General features: G+C 41.5%; 1 protein-coding gene across 2 annotated transcripts in view; it reads right to left on the minus strand.

Annotated features, from left to right (window-relative positions):
- PHF12 (PHD finger protein 12) overlaps nt 1-26,897 on the minus strand; it is a 102,796-nt gene that overhangs the window by 1,558 nt on the left and 74,341 nt on the right. For both annotated transcript variants that reach the window (XM_089682995.1, XM_089682994.1), the window contains exons 10-14: nt 23,428-23,556; nt 20,522-20,665; nt 14,576-14,677; nt 10,099-10,181; nt 5,759-5,897 (exon numbers count right to left, since the gene is read on the minus strand). In XM_089682995.1, the coding sequence (XP_089539121.1) occupies nt 5,759-5,897; nt 10,099-10,181; nt 14,576-14,677; nt 20,522-20,665; nt 23,428-23,556 (597 nt within the window). The remainder of the gene's footprint in view (nt 1-5,758; nt 5,898-10,098; nt 10,182-14,575; nt 14,678-20,521; nt 20,666-23,427; nt 23,557-26,897) is intronic.

Consider the following 26,897-nt stretch of genomic DNA (forward strand, 5'->3'; position numbering starts at 1 on the left):
ACCGGCACGGGGATACACAGGTGTTCTGTGCAAACACCACACAGTCCCATTCATGTCAATTGGGGCACAGTGATTTTACAGACATAGCTGCTGCTTTCAACTTGACACCAATGTAGGTGCGGGTGAGGGTCCTGAAACCCACACACTTAGGAAGGCCAAACGTTTATATACGTTTTATTTGTTCATTAGAGGCGCATGGGGGAATCACTCCCGCAGTTTCTTCCCTGCTGGCAGAGTCCAATGATCAGTGTCGCCAGCTATGGCAGAACAACCAACTAGCCCATACATGGATCGTAATTCCGCTGTTCGTTTTTGATCTATGTATGGCCCTCTTCAGCGTCTGGAGGCATTCACCGGCACAGCTGTCAAATTGGAAGCAGCAGCTTTGTCCGAGCAGCCACTGTCCACCAACACAAATGGGACTGCCTGCACAGGAAAGCATGAAATCCCTGTGCATGGTATCCACATGGGTGTATGCTGTAGTATGTGTGAACAAGACCTAAGGGACAAAACTGCAGACATTTCCCAAAACGCAAACAAAGTACTTCACCGAAATCATGAAGCTTGTTTGTATTAAAACTTGTTGGCAAACAAGACACCGCTGCTAGTGTAACGCAGAACCCCCACACATTTTAGGAACAAATAAAAGTATCTCTGTATTCATTAGTTCATCATATAATGGTATCAGCCTCCTGCAAGCTGCACAGCAGAGCTCAGAACGGGACAGCAAGAAGCAGCACAAGGAGCCAGTCAATAGTATTGCGATGCTCATGGGACAACAAGAACATGCTGAGGGGGGGAGATCACAGTGATAAGCACATTTGTTTGCCGCTTCTGCTATCACTGTCTAGTCACAAGCTGCTAGAGGTACATAAACTAATTATAATTGGAACTTTAATTAACCACTTCACAACCGTGCTATAGCTGAATGATGGCTACAGCACGGTTGTCCTGTTCTGGGAGAGATTCTTATGACGTCTTCCCAGAACGCGCCCTTCTGCACGCCCCCAGCGCTCTGTGATCACCGTGTCCTACGGACACAGCTGATCACATGATGAGGTAAAAGGCCAAACACAGCTGCCTTTTACCACGTGATCAGTGGTGTCCAACCACAGCAGCAGTTCGAGTAAACACAGTTGCTGATTATCGTCAGCACTTTCCTCGCACTGTCACAGCATGAGGAAAGTACTGGCAAATGTCACAGAACAAATTGGCACTGATGATCAGTGCCAAGCAGTGCAGCACCGCCAGTCGGCACCCATCATTGCCACATCAATGCCCACAAGTGCTACCTATCAGTGCGGCCTCATCTACGCACATCAGTGAAGGAAAGTTACCTGTCTGCAAAATTTTATAACAAAAACTTTTTTTTGCCACCCAGTGATGACTAAATACCACCAAAAGAAAAGTTCTATTTGTGTGAAATAAATTAGAAAAATTTCAGATGGGTACAGTGTTGCATGACTGCGCAATTGTCAAAGTGTGAGAGCACTGAAAGCTGAAAATTGGCTTGGGTATGAAGGGGGTAAAAGTGCCCGGTAAGAAAGTGGTTAAAAGAAAAAAATTGCGAACAGGCAGGCTTTTTAACCACCTCCCACCTGGCCAATGTACATAAACGGCCTGGTGGGAGCTTCCACATTCTGAGTGGACGTTCCTGTACATCCCTCAGAACAGGAACCAGCATGCGGTCTCAAGGCTGCGCAGCAGCAGGATTCTGGGCTATGGGCTCTTTCACTGTCCCTCATGATCATGTGATGGCCGTGTCCAATCACAGCCATCTCTGAATTTCAACAAAGTGTCTCTGTAGTGGTTTCCCTCCACTGAGCTCTGTGAGAGATCAGGAGAAAAAGGGGGGGGGGGGGGGGATTTGGTTGATTGATGCTGCAAACAGATGTGTAGCTAATGATTTTATTGATCAGTTAAACAAATCTGCAGCTATCCCACACCAGTGTACCAAGCACCATTTGTCCCTGTGCACATGCTAACATCTGTCACCATGTCCCACAAAAATATGTCAACATCTGTCAGTGTACTAGTGCACAAAACATAAAAATTTAAAGCAACCCTATCCCCCCTTGCTCACGTGCAAAGGCAAACGCACACACTGGTCTCGTACGCATACGTAAACAGCGATTGCACCACACGTGAGGTATCACAGCGAATGTCTGAGCAAGAGGAATAATTCTATCACCAAACCTCATCTGCAGCTCCAAACTGGTAACCTGTAAAGGCTTATAAAGTGTCGCCTATGGAGATTTTTAAATACTATAGTTTGGCACCATTCCATAAGCAAGCGCAATTTTAAAGCGTGACATGTTTGGTATCTATTTACTCGGTGCAACACCATATTTTATATTTTATCATGTGGGCATTATATTGTGTTTGTGTGCATTAAAATTCTTAAAGTGTATTTTTTCCCAAAAAATTGATTTTTACTTGTAAACAAAAAGTGTCAGAAGGCGGACTGGTCTGAAAGGGGATAATGCCTGTACCTCTCCTCCTCCTAGACCTCTCCGCGGCCTTTGAATCAGTCGACCACCCCCTCCTCCTTAATAAACTACTCTCCCTTGGCATCAGAGACACCGCTCTCTCCTGGTTCTCGTCCTATCTATCCCAACGCTCCTTCAGCGTTTCCTACAACGGTTCCACCTCCTCCTCACTCCCCCTCTCTGTTGGGGTCCCCCAGGGCTCTGTCCTTGGACCCCTTCTCTTCTCCATCTACACCTCCTCCCTTGGCAAACTCATACACTCCCACGGCTTCAATTACCACCTCTATGCCGATGATACTCAAATCTACCTATCCACCCCTCACCTCACCCCCACATTCTCCGCCCGCATCACTCACCTCCTAAACGACATCTCTGACTGGATGTCGCTCCATTTCCTCAAACTCAACCTCTCCAAAACCGAGCTTCTCATCTTCCCCCCAGCCCGCGCCCCCCCCCCCCATCCTTTCCATCACTACCAACAACACCACCATCAATCCCGCCCAGCAAGCCAAAGTCCTTGGCATCTTTCTGGACTCAAACCTTTCCTTTCAACCTCATATCAAATCTCTCACAAACACATGCAGACTCCACCTCCGCAATATCGCCAAGATACGCTCCTTCCTTACCCCAGACACCACTAAACTACTAGTACACTCCCTGATTATCTCACGCCTCGACTACTGCAACTCCCTCCTCATCGGCCTACCCCAGTGCAGGCTCTCCCCGCTTCAGACCATCCTGAACTCAGCGGCCAGACTCATCCACCTCACCAGCCGCTCCACCTCTGCCACCCCCCTCTGCCTCTGCCTCTCCCTCCACTGGCTCCCCATTGCCCAACGCATTAAATTTAAATTGCTCACCCTGACCTATAAGGCCATTCACAACACTGCCCCTAACTACCTCACCGACCTGATTCCCAGGTACCACCCTACCCGTACCCTTCGCTCTTCACAGGACCTCCTTCTATCTTGCTCCCTGGTCTCCTCCTCCCACGCACGACTGCAAGACTTCTCCAGGTCCTCCCCCATCCTCTGGAACTCACTACCCCAATCCATCAGACTGTCACCTTCCCTCCTCACCTTCAGGCGCTCCCTGAAAACTCACCTCTTCAGGGAAGCCTACCCCACCCTCACCTAACAGCCGCTGCCCTTCCCTCCTCCTACCACTCCATCCCCCACAGCCGTTTCCTCCTGTGCCTCTACCCCCTCCCTCCTAGATTGTACGCTCGAAAGAGTAGGGCCCTCTAACCCCTCGTGTGCTGCTTGATGATACTGTTCTGTTTCATGTATTGTCCCCCCTCTATTGTACAGCGCTGAGCAAACCCTTCGGCGCTATATAAACTCGATAAATAAATAAATAAATAGGTGCCTGAACGAGAAAAAGTCTCACATGTGGTATTACCTACTCAGAAGAAGCCAAATGTGTTTTGGGGTGTAGTTGCAAAATATGCCTATGCTGTGTGTGAGAAATAACTTAATATGACGTGTGTGTATGTGTACATGTGTGTACGTGTGTGTGTGTGATAATAATGTTTTACTCTATTTTCCAAAGAACTGTGGGGAAAAAATTACAACTTCAAAAAATCACCATGCCTCTTACTAAACACCTTGATAGGTCTACTTTCTAAACATGGGTCATTTGGGGGGGGGTTCTTGTACTGTACTGGCTTGTTGGTGTCTCAAGAAATGAGAGGCTGTCAGTAGATCGGTTGTGATCAATTTTCAATGATTGGTACCGCAGGTTGTAGACTTTCACACAGACCAAATATACACAGATTTGGGTTATTTTTATCAAACAATGTAGCAGTATAAATTATGGTGAAAATTTATGAAGAAAAAAGTTACTTATTAGAAAAATTCTATAACAGAAACCCAGAAAAACGTGTTTTTTCTTCAAACTTTGGTACTTTTTTATTTATAGCGCAAAAAATAAACCCAGTGGTGATTAAATGCCACTAAAAGAAAGCTCTATTTGTGTGAAAAAAAAAAAAATGATAAAAAAAAAAAGGTCATAAGGGTACAGTGTTGCATGACTGAGTAGTTGTCATTCAAAGTGTGAGAGCGCTGAAAGCTGAAAATTGTCCTGGACAGGAAGGGAGTGAAAGTGCCCGGTATTGAGATGGTCAATATAGAAGTTACACTAGGTCTCTTCTGCATTTAAGTATTCTTACTGTGCTCAACTCAGTGTACAATTTCAGCATCTGTTGAGCTAAATGAACGGTGAATACACCAAAGTGGCATCTTTTTGGCCCACCCAAATGAAATGGCTAAAGACTGGATTCGCCAAGATCGTCCAAAGATGTCAGAGGCCAGCAAGGCGTGCTAGAGTGGGGGGGGTTGTATAGTCCTGCTTTAACTCCAAACAGAAAAAAAATAAGGTCCCTTGCCCTGCTGCACAGGGCTGTGTGTCATAACATCTGTAAGTTTCTGAACTAGATGAGCAGAAATACAAAAACTGACAGGTAAAACAGCCCTCCTTTATATGTATTTACCCATTTGCCTGGAGTTACACTTTATATGCAATTCATGCTATACTGCTTTTACAGCACTTTTGAAAGGATTTCATGTACCCATTTTAGGGAACCTTTAATAAACCGTTATTATTGCTGCAAAAACAACCAGTAAAAACTTTTTTTTGTATTTAAAATGATTGTAAACCCTCACCCTGTAAAACAACCAGTATTCAACTTAAAATAGAAGTAAAAACATTTTAACATAAATACGTTCCCCCCCACCCCCTTTTTTTTTTTTAATAAATGATCACATACACTCTGTACTGCATAAAGAGCTATAGAAGGAGAAATGGCAGCACACTGATCTTTCCAGTAAATGACTGTGCGGGAGGACTTGTCATGCAGGACAAGTTTAATCGTTGAAGGAGAGCACACCGAGTTCCCAAAGCAAGTGAACTGACCACAATGTGCTCTCATGCCAAGTGTGGCCAGGTTTTAATACCTAAGCAAGGGGATTGGCGGGAATTCCAAGGATTGCCCACAAAAGGAACCAATACCAACAACAGGATAGATTTTCATACAAGTACATGGTACTACAGGCACATATCAGGAATATGAAATGTTGGGTTTACATATTTTATAAAATACATTCACTGGTCAAGACAATTTCACACCTGGTAGTGACAGACCAAAAGATATATGCACTATTCAGCAGACTAAAAACAAGCTTTGCACCAACTAAACGTCACACACCACTGATATGAGCACACTACATCAATTGAATAGGTAAAGGTTGCACTGTGGACACGACACTTACTTATAACGTTCTGCACTTTGGCAACAATACTACTGGGAGGGGTAGGGAGGATCTTCTCCGAAAAATCACAGGAATAGAGGACATTGTCAACAGTCGTACCATGTTCACTGTAGTTCAGCAGCTCATAATGCTTTGTGTTCTGTAAGTAAGGAATGCAAACAGAAAAACGGGTTAGCTTTACAGTTTATTACTTTGTACAACAAATCCTTGTTAGTAAAATGCTAGTTCCCCGACTCTCATGCTGACCTTCAAGCTCTGTAAAGATCAGTGTCACCAAGCCAGAAACATTATGCAGATTATGAGTTCTGACTTCTCTGATTTCCCCTGCTGCTTCTTGCAAGAATGAGTCAGATGGCTCAGAAGGTTAGTTACTCCAGCAGTGAACACTAGAGAAAGGTCTGCAATACAAGGTTCATTTTTCTCGGGATTCATTTTTCAGGACAAAAATATATGTACAATATTCCAAAAAAGCAGTTGCTGTGTGGCCCCAGACAATCTGAAAGCACTTAAAGTAGCAACACCACTTTAGACCATTGGGGAATCCCCAGGGCATGGAGCACCTGGGCCCATTGTGGTGTCCAATATGGTTGCTGGATATGGTTGCATCCAACAAGCACCCAGTAAATTTCTGATCAAGCTATTTACATGAAAATGGATGCACTTAATTTTCTAAGAACACATTATAAAAAAAAATGATATTCCATTTGGGTAAAAACTTACTATCTTGATTCCCAAACCACCTTCAAAGTAATTAAACACTGGCAAAAGCTTTGCTGGAAGCCGCCCCCAGCATACCCATATAGCCTCACCCACTCTGCGAGGCTGCATGCCCCCAAAGAGGAAAGGAACCCATGCAAATGAGACACTGCTTCAGGTAGTCTCCCACTCCAGTATCAGGTGCTGGCCCTGTCCATCCCAGGCTCCGCTGGGACGAAGGAAAAGCTGGTTTGCCGCACATCCAAAAATCACCTTTATTGTAGAAATCAAATACATGTTAGAAAGACAGCAGGTGCAGCTGACGTGTTTAATGTCCTTAATCAGATCGCTGAACTTGGTGTGAAACGTGTTAGCTGGATCTGCTGTCTTTCCAGCATGTATTTGGAGTTGTTTTTATGAGATTTCAATAAAAGGTGATATTTTTGGAAGTGAAGCTAAACAGATTTACCTTCTTACCAAGGCAAGGAACCCAACTAAGAGGTTGCCTCATTAACCACTTCCATACCGGGCACTTTTACCCCCTTCCTGCCCAGGCCAATTTTAAGGTTTCAGAGCTCTCACACTTTGAATGACAATTGCGCGATCATGCAACACTGTACCCAAACTAAAATTTTATCATTTTCTTCACACAGCTAGAGCTTTTTTTTGGTGGTATTTAATCAACACTGGGGTTTTTATTTTTTGCTAAATTAACAAAAAAAGACCAAAAATTTTGAAAAAAAAAATACGCGTTTGTTATAAAAGTGTGCAAATAAATAATTGTTCTTCATAAATTTAGGCCAATATGTATTCTGCTACATGTCTTTGTGAACTCTGTAACTTTCCTACAGAATAAATAATACATCCTAATTTGGGTTATTTTCACCAAACTATGGGATATATCTGCAAATTGATTGATCCTGAAGTACTGACAGCCAATCTAATTTCTTGAGGTCCAAGAATGTCAGAACAGTACAAATATCCCCCAATTAACCCTTTTTTGCAAAGTAGACAGTCTGACGTACTTCATACCAGTCATGGTGAGATTTTTGAAGTTGTAATTTTTTTTGTCATAATTTTCGCAAAATGAAGAAATTCAAAAAATAATTAAATTTTTTTTTTTACATACTGTCACCAGTGCAGTACAGCGTCATCATATAACTGGCATGGCGGTGATCAGGGACACTGACTGGTGATAGTACAAAAAAAAATTATACATTTTTTATTACATTTTTTTCTCTAAGTTTTTTTTTCATATTTCACTATGACCAAAGTAGTATAATGTTACCATAGTAACATTGTACTACTTTGGGGAAGTGATCAGTATTTTTTTTTATTTTTTAATACACAATTTGCTTATAGCAAAGAATTACTTTGCTATAAGCAAGCATTTACCTGAGTGAAATCGATTCATTCAGGATTTTTTTTTGTGATTAGCTGTGATTTGGCCACGGCTAATCACATGACACAGCTGGGCTGTGATTGGCCCAGCTTGTGCATGTGATCACTGTGACCATTCACAGCTAGACACACTTATATACAATGGACGGCATGAAAGGAAGCCATCTCTTAGATTGTAAGCTCCAAGGAGCAGGGCCCTCAAATCCCTCTTGTACTGAACTGTACTGTTGCTGTATTGTCTCCCGTTATATTGTAAAGCACTGAGCAAACTGTTGGCGCTATATAAATCCTGTATAATAATCCACTCTATACAGCTGTCATCTGACCTGCTGTGATTGGTCACAGCAGGTCACATGGTACTTGCAACGGGGCCGGTATACAGATCTGTCATCGGCCGTGTGTGAGGTACAAGGCAGGTGACAGATCGTGCCGCAGCACAGCCCTGCAGGCATGCGCAATGCGCGCTCTGAAAAGGACGCCATATGGCATCCACCCAGATGGACAAGGTGTTTGCCCGGCCACCATCTGGCTATAGGCAACTAGTTAATATGAGAAGATAAGAAATGGTGGGAGATCTCTAGGCGTGTCTCTGTAAAGCAGTCACATAAAATGAATAAGTTTGGTGAGATGGGCAAATGCCAAGGTATCTACAGACCGCACATGGAGGAAAACAAACACATAAAAGGGGGTACTGATGAAAGAGGGTAATGCAACTTTTTCCAGTAATAGGTCAGCATTAAAATCAGCCAGTGTCAAGGCTAATGGTTTTAGGAACGCGAGAGCTGAAAGACTACTGGGTCACCCGTTATATGAGCGGAGCAATCCTTTGATTTTGATTCAAAGATTGAAGACATATCAAGATTCAGGGCCAAGTCTGGAGGGCCATAGGTCAGACCAGCCATTTTCAACCAGGGTACCTTCAGGTATCTTCAAGGATGCCTTGACAAAATGCCTAAAAAAGTGCCCAAAAATTGTATACAAGCCAGCAGGCAAATCAAGCCTGATTTTTAGCCGCTGGACATAATTAGTGGTACCCTCAACTTAATATTTGGTAGCATACCCCTTGGAAAAAAATAACTGAAATCAAATCACATCCTGTAACCATCAATGAGTTTTTTTACACCTCTCTACTGGAATTTTGGACCACTCTACTTTCGCCAACTGCTCCAGGTCTCTCAGATTGAAAGGGTTCCTTTTCCCAACTGCTGTTTCGAGATATTTTCACAGGTGCTCCATGGGATTTAGATCTGGACTCATTGCTGGCCAGTTCAGTACTCTCCGGCACTTTGTCTTAAACCATTTCTGGGTGCTTTTTGTCACTGTCTTGCTGTAAGACCTGTGTCCTCTGACAAAAAAAACTATCTGACACTGGGCCCTACATGAACCCCAGAATTCTTTGGTAGTCTTCAGATTTCATAATGCCATGCACACAGTCAAGACAACCAGTGCCTGAAGCAGCAAAGCAACCCCAAAACATCAGTGAACCTCCATCATGTTTGACAGTAGGGACTGTATTCTTTTCTTTAAAGGCCTCATTGCTTTTTCTGAAAACAGAATGATAGGCTTTACCACAAAGCTGTAAATTTTTTGTTTTGTCTGTCCACAGCACATTTTGCCCAACGGATCCAGGGAGATTAACTACAGTGCCATTGGCTGCAAACTTCTTAATGTTGCGCACAGTGGACACAGGAACATTTAGATTTCTGGAGATGAACTTGTAATCTTGAGATTGTCCATGCTTTTCCACAATTTTTTGCTGCTCGTTCTCTTCTCCATGCGGTGTACACACACACGAAAGGTTGAGTCAATTTTTCACCATTTTAACTGGTTGCCGGTGTGATTTCTATATTGTCAGCACCTGTTAACTGATACAGGCGAGTTTAATTACAAATTACTGGAACATCACAAACTTGGAATGCAATTATTTCTTACAATTTTGAGAAGGTGCCAATAATTTTGTCCAGTCCATTTTTGGAGTTTGAAATGTGTCAGATTTGGCTTTTTGTGTCATACCAACTCAAACCAAAGAAACATGAGAATGCCTGAACATCTGTAATTGCAACAATTTTCTGGGCAAAGTTGTGCATTATCTGTAAGAAATGAGGGGGTGCCAATAATTTTGTCCTATATAAGCAGAAGGTTTACAACTCCCTGTGTCTCTCAAAAGAAAAAGACATCTTCAATTAAACAGACCGGATACACATAAAAAAAATGCTTAATTTTAAAGTGCAAATCATACTTACTTCATCATAAAATATGCAGGCGTGCTTGCCAGACACGTAGTTGCAGTGACCATAGTTTGTAAGGCACACGTCCATGTCTGCTCCTGCAGTAAGGAGGAGAAAACACACACTGAACAGACTTTCACTGTAATGGAGAGTTATTTGCACATTTAGCAGACAGTGCTCTAACAGGTAGGAATGTATCAGAGCCAACAGTGTTATACAGAAAGCACTGTATTTTTCCAATTTCTGAGTGATACAAAAATTCCTTTACTGCTTCCCTACCTATTTTTTGCTATCGTCAAACAGCATACAACAATCACAGATAATGAATGAAGAGTGATGCAAATAAATAATGCAAATAAGACTCTTGTCAGTGCTATTAGGTGGGGGGTCCTCTATTTGCAGCTTACTAGTGAATCTGCACTTCAGACTATTCTTCACTTGTCCATATAAAACTGTTACCACCAAACTTCTTGACATTGCACGCTAGATTGGCCTTGCAGCCCACTTCATTCTGGGAAACCAACGCTGAAACATGTAATGTACCTTTGTATCAGAAACCAGTCCTGTAACAGGAAACCTGTCCATCCACAGGAGCACAGCTGATGCATTTCAAGGGCCAAGCCCTACTCTTTAGAGCAGCTCTGAAGAGGAAGGCTTACCCTTTGAAATGCGTCAGCTGTGCCCCTGTGGATGGACACGTTTCCTGTTAGGGACTAGATTCTGATACAAAGGTACATTACATAGTGCATGTGAGTACATTGACGTTTGTTTTATTTATTCATTAACCACTTGAGCTCCATAAGGTTTTACCCCTATTCAGCACAGTGCTACTTTTAACTGGCAATGGCATGGTCCCAAAATACCGTACGCAAATTAAATTAAGGTCTACTTTGTCTTAAAACATATCCACTAAAGATCAAGTTTTATCACAAATTTAGGCCAAAACGTATTCTGTTACATATCTTTGGAAAAAAAAATCCCAATAAGTGTATATTAATTGGTTTGTATGAAAGTTATAGAGTCTACAAACTATGATAGATATATATAAAGAGATATATATAGATATCTATATATCTATATATATTTGATCCTGACGTACTGGCAACCTCTCATTTCTTGAGGCCCTTAAGCCTGGACAGTACAAATTCCCCACAAATGACCCCTTTTTTGGAAAGTAGTCAGTCGGAGGCATTTCGTATTTCAATTTGCAATTTTGCTACAATTTTTTATTTTTTGAACACAATTTTTTTTTACGTACTGTTACTAGTGCAGTGCGTCACCATGACTGATGAAGCAGTGATCAGGGACACTGACTGGTGACCGTATTAAAAAATAAAATAACTTTAATCCTTTTTTTTAACTTTTTTTTATAAACTTTCATCAGAGTATTTCAGTGTCACTATAGTAACACTACTATTTTTTTTTTTTTTAATGCATATCATAACAGCAAAGGTTTCAACAATCATGAATGGGTTAACCATTCATGACAGATTTAATGCATGAATTCATTCATAACAGCTTTGTTGACACTGATCATGTGATCACATAGTTATCACATGGCCCCAGGTATCGGGATCTGCCTTCCCTGTGCTCTGTTTACACAGCAGTTGCGGGGGCGAGGTCCAGTGTTGCCCCTTAGCTTGAGCAGGAAAAATGATGTGCATGTACGCTACTTTGCCTGCAGATGCCAACCTGCTGCAATATACGTATGAATAACGTTTATGGCAACAAAGTCTCTAGGCTCAAATACCTTATAAAGAACCATATAGGAATACTATATGGCAGGATTTTTAACCTCATTCTTCAAGTACCCCCAAGAGCCTATATTTTGAGTGCTTCCCTTGCATAAAATAGCGATCATAATTACTAAGCCACTGACTAACTTTGATTTAAAGCATATTAGCACGTTTGCAGTAAATTTGAGAAAACCCCACTAGGTGTGCGTTTTGTGTTCCTCTTAAGGCTACTTTCACACTGAACCGCTTTTTACAGGACATGTGACTCAGAAACAGCCCCAAAAACACAACTTGGGTGCATTTTTTATGTGTTTTTGCTGCATTTTCTATTGAATTCAATGGGGAGATGTGGTTTTGGTGTGTTTTTTTTGCTTACTGCACCAAATATGCAGCAAGCAGGATTTTACAAAACTGAGCCGGACATGCAACAGATCAGTGTGGAGAGTTCCCTAGGAATACACGGTCACGTTTTTCTTCCATTTTTTTTCTCGTTTAGACGCAAAAGTGGAAGAAAAACAGATCAGTGTGAAAGCAGCCTAACAGCATCAGTAAAAAAATTTTTTAAAACATTTCTGAAATTTTAGAAGGTGTCATGGCTGACTGCAAGGTTTTTTTTTTCTGTCAGAGTGAATCTTTCCCATGTCTGTATTCATTGACATGCAAAGCAAGAAGCCGAGCCACTAAACATTTTATCCTTTGTTAGGACACACAGTGTTCAAATATTGCTATAATAATGATCTGCCTGCACAATACAGACAGGGTTAATTGTGGCAAACACAGCTGCCCAGTCCCCTCAAAGAAAACTAGTATGATTTTCCTCTGCTGGAGGATCCAGAATAGAGCATCTAGAAAAGATGAGATTTTTTTTTTCTTTATGTTATGCTATGAGAATGGGGACGTGTAACAAACTATAAAAGCAGTTATCCTAATTTGGCTGCAAAAAGTGGACATACACTTTAAGCCACTTGACTGTGCAAGCTGAAAGGAAATCCTGAAAACATTAACTACTGGAAAATTTAGGACTGAGGTTGGGAACTGTTATATAGTTTAGGAATCCTACAATGAGAAAAAAGCTTTTGGATTTCAATACTGACCTCACCAATAATACGAACAGCTTGGCTGTACTGATCCTTTGGCTTCCCTAATCTGAGGGGGAAGAGTCAGGTATGATTATCAGTCTGGTTCAGGTGTGATTTCAAGTGTCATACACTTTAAAAATTCACACCTGAATTGCTTAATGAAACTGAACAGGACTCTTTCGAAAAATGGCACTGAAGCTGGTCCCGCACATATATTCTGCATAATAAAAAGTATAAATTAAAAAAAAAAAAAAATTATTGTGGCACCTGTTAACCTTGTAAGGGTTAATGCACTAAAGTAAAGCTACAAGTTCTGCTCTTCCAACACCGCATGTAATAATGAATCTAATACAAGGTATGGTAAAGTCCAGAAAATGTAAACTGGCGAGATTCCCATAGGAGGGTGTCACATTGCTCTAATAGGTTCTTCTCCACCACTTATGAGTAATAAATGAATTTCCCACTCACCAGATGGTGTTGACCCCCAGTCTGGGTGGTGAAATAATGCTAGGATGATAAAATGACATACAGATTCCCAACTGTAGGCTCTGGTATGGTGGGTCTCCAGGCTCCCCTTCTTACAGTAGCTCTCAAAGAAGCTCAAAATAAAAACGAAAATCCATAAAATATGCTCTAAATGTAGTATTTTTTAGTAACCATGGTTCATAAAATAGGTAAAAATGCACTGACATGGTATGGTGCCTGTACCCCGGTACCAGTTTGTACAGCCAATGTGGGGATAACATATCTCTCTGTATTTAGCTGGCGTACGTTCCAAGTGTTAGTGATCCAGACGTGATATCATGTAGAACCCAGAAGTAACGGGATCATGCTTTTACGTACATTTCACCTGGTGGCATCTTCAGTAAGTCCGTAGAATGGGGATCCTGTCACTTCTGAGCCCTACATAACGTCACATCCGGCTCAGACATGTTCCCACATTGACTGTACAGACTGGTGCTGGGGTACAGGCACAATACAATGGGAGTGCATTTTTATCTATTTAAGAACCATGGTTCCTACTAAATACTACATTTAGAGCATATTTTATGGATATTTGTTTTCATTTTGAGCTTCAAGAGCTACTACTATAAGAAGGGGCGCTTGGAGACCCACCATATGAGTGCGCCTACAGTTGGGAATCTATAAGTCATTTGATCATCCTAGCTTTATTTCATCACCCAGAGTGGGGGTCAACACCTTCTGGTGAGTGGGAAATTCATTTATTATTCACAAGTGGTGGAGAAGAACCTATGAGATCAGTGTGACACCCTCCTAAGGGACTCTCATCCATTTACATTTTCTGGACTTTACCATACCCTGCATTAGATTCACTATTACATGTGGTGTTGGGAGAGCACTTTATATATATTTGCATTTCAACATTCAGGTTTTATGACATGCATGTAAATGCTGTAATTTTAGTGAGCAAGCGCCTGCCAATTTATGGTTTTGATAATAAAAAGTATGGTGTGTCTTAAGTAAATGTATTTAGGGGAAAAAAAAAAAAAAAAAAAAAAAAATTATTCTCTGGCACATCCTGAAGCCAGTCTCCATTTCCATAGATCTTACATAAAAAAATTTGCAAAGCAGGTTATATTTCATGTCACAAGGATAAAATGACATTGTTTATTACAGCAGATTGCCACTGATCTGAAGAGTACAGTAAGAACGCACCTGTGCCAATGTAGAGAGTGCGGTAGCACATGTTAACGGGAGCCCCAACGCCCATCATCAAGGGGTAAAAGACTGCTCTGGTCTGAACGTCTCTTCTCTGAGCTGTATGGAAGCAGACAGGACATAAGCAACTGTACAATGGTTATACAGCCTAATGCAAGATTCACTGATAAGCTAGTAAGGGAAGAGAATGTTATATCATATACTACACACAGCAATGTATTTAAAGAATTAAACATTGTAAAGGTTAGAAGATTTTTCCCATTATTCATTTTATTTTATTTTTTTTGTTGATCAAGAGGTTTAAAAATTGCTCACACATTTTATTTGTCCTCACTGGGAAGGGTCTCTCTCATTTACTGCCGAGGTAAAACCATGCAGGTCAGGAGGAACAAAGCTAGGGGAAATCACCCCAACTGGGAGAGAGTGTAGCAAAACCTGACATTTTTAACGCTTCCCAAACCTATCCAAAACTAAGAAAAAAAAGCTTTTGGCTGGAGATGGGCTTAGCTAGCATATAAACACCACCTGTACGAAACACATGGATTTACCATCAAACTTTTTTCAAACACATTCAAATGCCAATGCATTATTTGTCTAAAAGCTAAAAACTTAAATTCCCCTGTCATGCTCAAAGCCATCGACAGACAACAGATGACATTCCCTCATCTAGCCAAAGCAGACAACAAAATGACATCTATAGTTTCCTCACATGGTTGTGTACTATTAGTCATATGGCTTATGCCTGTCTATGGGCAACTTAGATTCAACACAGTCAACCATCCTCTCACTTTCGGACATGATAGCATAGGGAACCCTCTCAGATGGGTATGCATACACACAGGTTACTGTAGTCATCTTACGCTAGTGTTATATACAGTGTAGTGAACGGTTACATGGGTTACTGCATGCTAGACAACATTTTAGGTCTATCAGTGTCTGCCACTTTGTATACTAGTGTTGGAAGATCCTATATATTTATATGATGAAACTCCTGAGTACAGTATGACATGTTAAAAACAAAATATTTACAGGTCATCACTTGAATATCAATCCAAAAAACAAACAAGTAGTTTATAACAGACATGGCTTGGCTTTATACTCAAAATCCACATGAAATCCTTGTATACTAATTTACAGCAATGGGTAAATATTAGGCCAGCAGTTCTTTGCAAAGCTAAAAACTGAGACATTTTATCATACAGAACTAAACTCTCAAAACTATCAATACACCAGCCTTAACCAATTCAAAAGGAATTTAAAGGCAACGCTGGATCATGGGACAGGTGAGTGGCTGTTTTTTTTTTTTTTAAAGTCAGCAACTACAGTTTTTGTAGCTGCGGACTTATTTTTTTACAGAGTGAGTGGAACTCCGCTTTAAAGAGGGGTGCTGCGCTCTCTGTCACTGATAATTCAAGGACACAACTGCTTATTTTAAGATACCGGTAATGACCACTTTATACAAGTGCTGGAGTTTATTAGTGATAGCTACCAGACATTGTAGGCCTGTAATTTTTAGGAATAACTGAAATCTGTCCGAACAAGAGTCTAGTAAACATGTCGGGCATGATAAAATTTGAAACACAAAATCATAAATATAATAATCATAAAAATATAATAAATTTAATTCAATGTCGTCAAACCAAAAACACTGACATTTGAAATATAGCGCCAAGTTCGCACATCACTGAGCAAAGTCACAAAAATAGTTTTCAGTGTGATGACGAATTTCCCCCACGAATCATTATCACTCAATTCTGCAAGTGGTTCTAATTTACTATCGCTGTTCTCTAGCTGGTCTAAAACCGCTTTTGACCTAAAAGGGACACTTTTTGGATGCCATGGACGTTTTTCAGTTTCTAGGCAGAAAGAACAGTCAAAATGTAAGCAGGGCACAGGGCAAAATGTATGTGAAATGCTTTGATACAGAAATGTTTTACTATGTGATTTTAGTGTATTGAGTGAATGTCACTTTAAAAATGTTTGAATTTCCCGACGGTTCTGTCCCCCGTACGTCCTGACGTTGCAGGGAACAGAACCTGGAAGACGGATGCCGGCATCGGCCAGAGGAGATGGCCGGGGACGCTGCAGGGGGGACATCGCAGGAGCGCAAGACAAGGTAAGTGAAACAGGGATCCCGGAGCAACGCTGCAGGGTATTCCCGAGTGTAGCTCGGGGTTACAGCTTCTGCTACTGAAAGTTTACCCCAAGCTACACTCTGGAATACCGCCGGGGGGTTAAACCATGAAAGGCAGGAAGTAAACCACAGGTGTATTCAGCATATACCTCTGCCAAACAGACTAGAATACTCAAAAAGTTTAACCACTTGAAGACCAAGCCTTTTCTGGCACTTTTTGTTTATATGTTAATCAGTATCTTAACTTTTTTTTTTTACACTAGCTTAAATTTTTTTTTTAATCACTTTTATTGCTGTCACAAGGAATGTAGGCATGTGAAAGGTACTCTTTATGACGGGGTCAATAAGACCTCAAATCCCTCCTCTGCCCTTAAAAGCATTTAATAACACCAATATCAGCGTGATTAAATGCTTTTCTTTTTAAAAAATGGTGGCGTGCATTTTGAGTAAACCAGAAGTGAGATCAGATTCCAACAAAGCCAATTCCAGAATTGTTGGTCTCTATGATCAGGCGGCGGAAGTAAAGGCTGGTCAATCAGGACTCCAGATGAGAAGGAAGATCTTGCTAAACCTGCATAAGGCAGTGGCTGCTTGTAATAGCAATCAAGCAGCTAGTTAGCTGCTCCAATTGCCATTACAAGAAAGCAAACCATCGGCTCTAAAAAAAATGATGCTTGGATGAGGACTCCAGCTGCAGGAATCATCCCTGTATAAATGGCTCAAACTCCAGAGACATACGGGTATGCTGCTGGAGCTGAAGTGGTTAAAAAGCAACAGGTTTTTGTTATGATCATGTACATTTATGGTAAACTTTAGTCCTTAAGAATGACAAGGTGATTGTGAATGCAAATATTGAGGCATATAGAGGCAGCTACACCAATCAGCAACATTATGACCACTGACAGGTAAAGGGAATTATATGGTTTATCCATGTCCAATGGCATCAGAAACAGGGTAGAATAAACTGCAGCCATTTTATAAGTGATCACAGTAGCACACCGAACTTCCCAGTGAGTGGCTGTGCGGGGGGGGGGGGGGGGGAGCATGTGAGCAGAAGTTTGATTATAGGAGGAGATCAGGTTGAGTTCCCAGCACAGCCAGAAAACCGACTACTCTCTGCCCTCGTGCCTAGTGTAGTCAGTTTGTAATAGGAAAGTAGAGGGACTGCAAAGAACACCAGCGACCTCACGCAAAGAAAGCAATACAAACAGAACAGGCTACATTTTCATACAAGTACATGGTACAGCAGGCAAATATCAGAAATATGAAATGTTGGGTTTACATATTGGTGAATTGATTTTCTGCAGTAATTTGCCATAAAATGTAATCTGATTCTCATCTAAATCACAACAAAAATGTTGTTAAGCTGATAACATAAAATTCTAATTTCTCATGTCTTTATTAACACACCCGTTGAACATTCACAAAGATGGAGGTAAAAGGGAATGAACCCATAGACCAGTGTTTCTCAACCTTTAAAATTATACAGTCTTGTGGCACCCCATTCTAAAAATGGGGGCCTCTCTAGACTGTCCATAATTTTAAAAGGGCACCCCATTCTAAAATGTGAAAACTATTCTAATAGTTTTATATAATGCAGCAACACCCACACATGTAGGACACCCAACATTAGAGGTAATTTGTTCTTCCAAAGCAAATACACTTTTGCACACTGGTACCAATATTCCAGTGTCTCTCTTCTCCCTCAGTTTTTCTCCATCACTGAGCTAATGTGACCCCAGCACTGATGGAGAGGGGAAGGAGAGGGTCAAACTAGTGTGCTGTGCAGGAAACCGACACCTCCCTTATCAACTGATGATGTAATTTGTAATCAGGATGCCAGAGGCTAGAAGGTCGTAAAGGTGCACAATGAACATCTGTGGCTTTGTGTAACTAAAAGGCAGGCTTGTTCCACCCACTGGCTTGTATACATGTTTTGGGCAATCTACACATTTTGCCAAGGCACCCCTGAAGAAACCTCAAAGCACCCTGGTTGAGAAAGGCTGCCATAGACTAATTACTTTAATGAAAGTTAACTTGGGTCAGTAGTTTGCACACCTGGAGTCCAATTAAGGAAGTGCTTTTAGAGGTGTGGTTTAGAGCTACTTTGATAAAAGACACTCAAACGTTTTAAGATCGCATTTCATAAGAAGCATCAGCTGCTGTGAACCATGCCTCCCATAACGGAGCTCCCTGAAGACATGCCAACAAGAGTAGTTGATCTGCATAAAGCTGGAAAGACATACAAAGCAATTTCAAAGTGCTTAGGCAGCCATCAGTCAACATAAATGGAGACATTTTAGTATTGTGGCTACTCTTCCTAGAAGTGGTCGCCAAGCCAAGATGACTCCCAAGGCACAATACAGAATCCTCAATGAGGTAAAGAACCACCCATGAATAACAGACATCACTGGAACTGGCAGACATCACTGGAACTGGCAGACATCCCTGTTATTCAGTCTAACATACACAAGTCTTTGAACAAGCTGGGTGTCCATGGCAGAACACTATGGAAAAAGCCACTGCTCTCCAAAAAGAAATAGTCAAGGTGCTCTTTGGCTAACTTCAGATGCAGCAAACTGCAATGCTACTGGGAAAAGGTTTTGTGGACTGATGAAACAAAAGTCGAATTGCTCAGGAAGAATATTGAGCACTGTATGCAGCAAAAAAAAAGGCACAGTTTACCAACATCAAAACATCATCCAAAACGGTGAAGTATGGTGGAGGGAACATCATGATTTGGCTTGTTGCACTGCCTCAGGGACTAGACTACTTGCCATCATTGAGAGGAAAATGAATTAAGTTTTACAAAATATCCTATTTTTATCCTAGGATAATGTCTGGGTGGCTGTTCAACTGGAGCTTAGTAGAAGCTGGGTGATGCAGCAGGACAATGACCCTTCGCATCAAAGTGAATCCACCACAGACTGGTTTCAGAAAAAGAAAATGCGCCTTTTGATGTGGCCCAGTCAGAGACCAGACCTTAAGCTCATGATTTAAAGGATCTACTCCTGACAACTTGCTGCCAGATATCACAGCATTCCTTCAGAGGTCTAGTAGGGTCCATGCCTTGAAGGGGTTATGGTGGGTAGTCATAATGTTGTGGCTGATTGGTGTATATTTGCTTCCTACATACAGTAAGGCAGTCTGCATTCCTGTATGCTGTACAGCACAGAGATTATGATTTAATGCTCCTCTGTCAATGCAGCTCTGCTCAGATTTAAAGTGGAGTTCCAGTCATTTGTGTGTTTATTAAAAGTCAGCAGCTACAGTTTTTGTAGCTGCTGACTTTTAATAAACATCCACTCACCTGTCCCAGGGTCCAGCAATGTGCTCACCCGCACCGTCCCTTCTCTCCCCGGTGCCAGCATCTCAACTGTGGGCATCAGGCTGTGACAGCATGCGGCTTCACAGCCAGTTGTCCACAGCGCATGAGCGAGTCGTGCTGCACATCCTCATTGGTCCAGTAGTCTTCTGGGACCTCTGAAGTGTCCCAGAAGACAGCGGGAGGAAGGATGGGGGCAGCCACTGTAAACTGAGCCGGAAGTTGAAACGTGTACTTGTCAAAACCAGGTATCCGCTCCCCCAAAAAAGTGCCAAATATGGCAGTGGTGGCGGGAGGAGGCAAACAAGCGGAGATTCCGCTTTTGGGTGGAACTTCACATTACGTGGCAGGTGTTTAGTAGGCTATTGAATACACAGGCTATAACACATTAGGTGGTCTACAAATCTGAATAGGTCACATCAAATTACTTGATATAATTACAACAAAATCGACAAGCATATAAACTGAAATACACTATACTCACATTCAGTTTGATGTCCGCTGGAAGGAGCTGGCTGCAGTCGGCTGGCACTTGACACAGGATGGTCTTTTGATGAAAAAATCTCCTGGATTCTTTGCATGGCTAAAAACTTCACCAGCTTCTCATCTAACATATTTATCTGGATCTCTACAATGTTAACACACAACTTGTGAGTACAACAGAAGAAGAATACTTTGCGATATCTGTACATGAAAGTTAACCAAATTCAAATGCTAGCTTGAATTATCTAAAGAGGAGGTGCACATACACCCTGTTCCAAATTATTATGCAAATTCTATTTAAGTGTCACAAAGATTAAATATTTTGTTTTTCAGTGTAACTCATGGATGGCATTGTGTGTCAGGGCTCTTTTGATCACTGAAAACAATCTCGGACACCAGTGATAATTAGATTGGCCGGTGAGCCCAATTTAAGGAAAAACTACTAAAGGAGGGTGTTCCACATTATTAAGCAGAGCACCATTTTCAAGCAATATGGGGAAGAAAAAGGATCTCTATGCTGCCAAAAAGAGTGAAATAGTTCAATGCCTTGGACGAGGTATGAAAACATTAGATATTTCACGAAAACATAAGCGTGATCATTGCACTATTAAGAGATTTGTGGCTGATTCAGAGCACAGACGGGTTCGCGCAGATAAAGGCACATTGAGGAAGATTTCTGCCAGATCCATGCATCGGATCAAGAGAGCAGCTGCTAAAATACCATTACATAGCAGCAAACAGATATTTGAAGCTGCTCGTGCCTCTGGAGTCCCACGGACATCAAGGTGTAGAGCCCTCCAGAGTCTTGCAACTGTGCATGAACCTTCTATTCGGCCACCACTAACCAATTCTCACAAGCAGAAACGGCTGCATTGGGCAGAAAAATACATGAAGACTAATTTTCAAAGAGTCCTGTTCACTGATGAGTGCCGTGCAACCCTGGATGGTCCAGATGGATGGAGTAGTGGACGGCCACCCTGTTCCAACAAGGCTACGACGTCAGCAAGGCAGTGGTGGAGTCAGGTTTTGGGCCGGAATCATGGGAACAGAGCTGGTCGTTCCCTTTAGGGTCCCCGAAGGTGTAAAGATGACCTCTGCAAAGTATGTGGAATTTATGACTGACCACTTTCTTCCCTGGTACAGAAGGAAGAACTATGCTTTCCGTAATAAAATCATCTTCATGCATGACAATGCACCATCTCATGCTGCAAAGAATACCTCTGCATCAATGGCTGCTATGGGGATAAAAAGGAGAGAAAGTCATGGTGTGGCCTCCATCCTCCCCTGACCTCAATCCTATTGAGAACCTTTAGAGCTTCCTCAAGCAAAAGATCTATGAGGGTGGGAGGTAGTTTATATCCAAACAGCAGCTCTGGGAGGCTATTCTGACATCTTGCAAACAACTTCAAGCAGAAACTGTCCAAAAATTCACAAGTTCAATGGATGCAAGACTTGTGAAGCTGCTATCAAATAAGGCGTCCTATGTTAAAATGTAACGTGACCTGTTAAAATGTTTAAAAAGTTAAAATGTTGTTAAAAGTTTGATTGAAATAGCTTTTAAATTTCAGTAAATATGCTGCAAACACAACAAATGACAATTTTCAGTTCTTTACAACCTATAAAGTGTTTTGAAACTTACTGTGCGTAATAATTTGGAACAGTGCATTTTAAGTTTTTTATATTTAAAAAAAATCCTGTTATTAGGAGGTTTGTTCAATAAAATGTGAATTGTATTCTTAATAGTTGATAACATGAGAATTATGCTGACTGTTATTTACATCAATTATTTAGGTAAATAAAAATAAATATCATTTGCATAATAATTTGGAACAGGGTGTACTGAGACTCTAGAGAAAACCAAAATCTTTTGACAACCTGTAGGACTGGCCACATTGGCTGGCATTATATACAAACTGCCATCCAAAAGACTGATTCAAAGTAGATTTAAACCTTAAAATGTTGGCCATACATGTAAAGATTTTTGTTCGACAAGTTTAGACTGAGAATGGGGGTGGAAGCAGGTTTAAACTTATAAAGCATTAGCCCTGATTTCTACTTTAAGCGATTTTCTAAAATACTATGGGGTAAATTCGCTAATGCTTGTTGCATTCTATATACGTGTTGAATACAAAATATTTCATGTGATATGTAAACTTTCATTTCACTACCAGTACATACCAAGAACACAGTTATTACCTGTGATAAAATATTGGAAAATGCATTACATTAAAGTGGTTCTAAAGGCTACACATTTTTAACTTAATGCATTCCCTTCATTTAGATGGAAAATGTCCCACTGGATGTACTGTCCCCTCATCTTCCTTTATACTTACCCAAGTCCTATCTCGTTCCAGCGCCTTGTCTACAGTGGTGCTGTTCTCTCACCTCACAGGCTCAGAGACCGCAGCGGGAGCCATCAATGAACGCACACAACCACCTTGTTCACGGTGGTTGTAGTGGTTTGTGGGGGGGTGGGGTTGGGTTATCAGGATTTGGAACTCCCATTAATAATTATCAATGTCGTGCTCAACCCCTAGTCTGAATTTAGTAAATAAAAATGAAATGTCAGTACATAAATGTCGGTTCCTTTCAGCTATCCAAAATATGCTCCAGCAAAAAACATTAGTGCCAACAGAAAAAAATAAATAAATAAAACACAACACACAACAGCAGCTTGTAACCTCCATCTGAAGGGTGGCAACAAGCAGATAGGCAGCACACAACTTGGAACTGGGACATAGCGCTATGACTCTACAAACAGAAAGTGGCTGCACAAGGACCTTTGTGGCAGGACCACAGAAGGAGTAATAACTTTTGTCTATTGCAGATCTGTAAATGGCCACAGACACATACAGAACCATCAGTAAAAGCTGTCCAAGAAATAACAGGGCATGTCAAGTCACCTACCTCCATTCCCATCCATCAGTGCTCTTAAAGAATTTGTAAGTTCCATCATAGATGAAGGGTTTACTGCGCAGGATGAAAGACTGGCTGAAGCGCCATCAAGCATTAATGTACTAGGTCGGACTTTTCCATCTGTAAAAACAACACTGTGAGATTAGCAGGTTAAATGGTAAGGAAGATATGCAATTATACTGGAAGAAAGAAGGAGAATCTAATCCATGGGCTTAATCTCAGCAGACCTCAACACTTTTTCTGCATTCTCAATATGGAAAACAATCTATGTTGTGTATTTATACCAATATAAAAACATTAAGATTATATATATGCCAACAGATTACCCAAAAGGCCTGGACCACTCCTGTTCGGCAAATCCTCCCCAACCTTTACATTATCCCATAGAGGGATGTTCCTCTATCAGAGTGAGGTATGCTACAGGACAGAGGTCTTATGGAAGGCTTACTTAAACGTAAACATATGTTTTAGTCTCAAACACATTATCTCTCCATTTTAAAGCGGAATTCCAGGAATTCAGGCACTTTGATAAAATGTGCAGGCAAATAAAGTCCAATAAGGTGCACGTCACCTCTTGGATTTATCTCTACAACTGACAGATTTATGGCAAACTGGAGGAAATCAGAGCTCAGAGGAGAGAAGCACACACAGAAGCTGTGTCTGCTTCTCCCCTATGATGCCCATTCACAGAAGCCTTTGTCTCATGTGAAAGTTCACATAATACAAAGGCTTCTGTGATTGGGCAGAAAGGGAAGAAGGGTGGGCATAGCTGTTGCATCGACTCTGCATTTGAAGAAGCCAAAACCAGAGAAGTCCGCTATCTTTCAGGAGCACAATAAACCTGTCAGCTGTAAATGAAAGATACAGAAGTTAAATACAAAAAAATGGAAACACTGCACGATTTGCAGGTGTGAAAGTGACATTTCTTGTGGAAAACGAAACTGATATAACATTCTTTTGCTTCCACTGTGTGAGGAGACACCTAGTTAACAGGTGGGAAGCCTCACTTTCGTCATTTACTGTGTGTGCTGCTAGTAAGAGTCATGTCAGAGCTTAGTGAGCTTCAAAGAGGGCAAATAGTTGGTGCTCGCTTAGCTGGTGCATCTGTGACTAGAGTTGCCAATTTATTTGCGGTGTTGCGAGGTACAGTATCAAAAAGGTAAGTACAGTATATACATTTTCCAGGAAAAAGTCTGATGAGCTTAATCACAGTCGACATGGTTAACTGAGTGAAAGACAGAAAAAAAAAAAAAAAAAGACATTGAGCAGGATTGTGACCCAGAATAAGGAAACGGACTACAGAGTACAATCTCAGTCTTTATATTACACATATAGTGCTCAGCATAAAATGAGTACACCCCTTTTGAAAAGTAACATTTGATCTCAATGAACACAAGAACAATTTCCAAAACTGACCGTTTTATAGAACATTTTTTAGCTCATTACATGAAAGTAGGGTTAACCACTTGAGCTCCAGAGGATTTACCCCCCTTAATGACCAGGCTTCTTTTTGCTACTCGGCGCTGCACTAATTGAACTGATAATTGCGCAGTCATGCAATGCTGCACCCAAACGAAATTTACGTCCTTTTTTTCACACAAATAGAGCTTTCTTTCGGTGGTATTTGATCACCTGTGCGCTTTTTATTTTTCACGCTATAAACAAAAAAAGGCCAAAAATTTTGAAGAAAAACAATATTTTTTACTTTCAGCTATAAAAAATATTTAGTAAACTCAAAGTTGGTTATAAATTTAGGCCAAAATGTATTCTGCTCCATGTTTTTGGTAAAAAAAGCCCAATAAGTGTATATTGATTGCTTTGTGTGGAAGTTATAGCGTCTACAAACTATGGTATAAATACTGCAATTTACGCCATTTTTCTGCTATACAGCGCTGCGCTAGTTTAACGGACAATTGCGCGGTCATGCAATACGGTACATAAATGAAATTCACATCCTTTTTTCCCCCACAAATTGAGCTTTCTTTCGGTGGTATTTGATCGCCTGTGCGGTTTTTATTTTTTGCGCTATAAAAAAAAAGGCCGACAATTTTGAGGAAAAAGAAAACAATATTTTGGACTTTTTGCTATAAAATATGTCCAGTAAAAAAAAAAAATGCAAAAATCAAATTTAGTCATAAATTTCTGCCAAAATGCATTCTGCGACATGTCTTTGCTAAAAAAAACCCCAAAACGTGTAAATTAATTGGTTTACGTGAAAGTTATAGCGTTTACAAATGGCGGGAAAGATACTGGGATTTTTAATTTTTATTTATACTAATAATGGCGCCGATCAGCGACATACAGCGGCAATCAGCGACATATGACGGCGACCAGCGACTTATGGCGGGACTGCGGGACTGAGGCGGACATTTTGACACTGGGGGGGAGCTGACTTGGGGTCACTGACATCCCCAGTGACACCAATACAGTGATCAGTGAAAAAAACCCACTGAAACTGTATTAATGTCACTGGGGAGGAAGGGGTTAACATTTTTAGTGTTCACTGTGTGAGGGGAGTGTTTTACTAAGGGGCGGGGGTGTGTACTGAACGGGGGAGGGAGGGGGGAGCTGATCGAGGGAGAGAAACTGTATTCTCCCTCTGCAGCTTGGCGGCGAACTGTCACAGAGCAGGCTGTGTGTAAACAATGCAGCTCTGCTCTGTTTCAGTGTTCACCGCTCATCGCGGGAAAACTGCCGGTGAAAACCGGCCGTGACCCGGCGTCGGGGACCCGCTGCTGACACCCGCGGGACAGGTAGGGCGGGCGCGTGCCTCGCGCGCGCCCCCTGCCTGTTTTGTAGGCACACGTTTTAAAACGTGCTTTTGCCTACGAGTGCAGCCCTGCCACCGTTTATATGCGGTGGCTGGGCGGCATGTGGTTAATAATATAATGATCAGTTTTCTCAACCTTTTTCCAGTTGGGGTTCCCTTGAAAAGTATTTTCAGTTATGAGGCACCCATGCCAAGGCTTGGTTCAAATTACTGCATGTCGTGGAGCGCTCATTCCTGACACGCAGACAAATGTGCTGCTCTTTAGAGGTACCCCCATACATTGGCAAATGTGGGGTGTTTTTGATGTGGTTAAATAAAAAAAAAGTCAGGGATGACTTTCCCTGCATTTCTGCGGGTAAGGCAGGCCATTTAAATTAATTGGATTGCCCAACACACAGCCACACAGATGTGAACAAAGGACCTGTGAGGTTGAGGTTTTTACCACCAAAGCAGCAGCGGCGGTATACACATGCTGTGGCCACAGCTGGAAGTATACCTCGAGGTGAATGGGGTTGAACTACAACCACCCAGCAACTGTGTGTGCATTGCACGTAGTGTGGTGATGCTAATTTTATGGGGTTAAAATAGGTGGTGAGGAGGCAACATATTGCCTCTTTACCACCAGTTAAATGCCTCTGAGCAATCTACTGCTTTTCAGGGGTGCAGCAATTCTTCCAGTAATTATGATTAA

The sequence above is a fragment of the Staurois parvus genome, unplaced genomic scaffold (genome assembly GCF_062004578.1).
Source record: "Staurois parvus isolate SC_StPar_1 unplaced genomic scaffold, SC_StPar_1.0 ptg000299l, whole genome shotgun sequence".
NCBI classification, from domain to species: Eukaryota; Metazoa; Chordata; class Amphibia; order Anura; family Ranidae; genus Staurois; species Staurois parvus.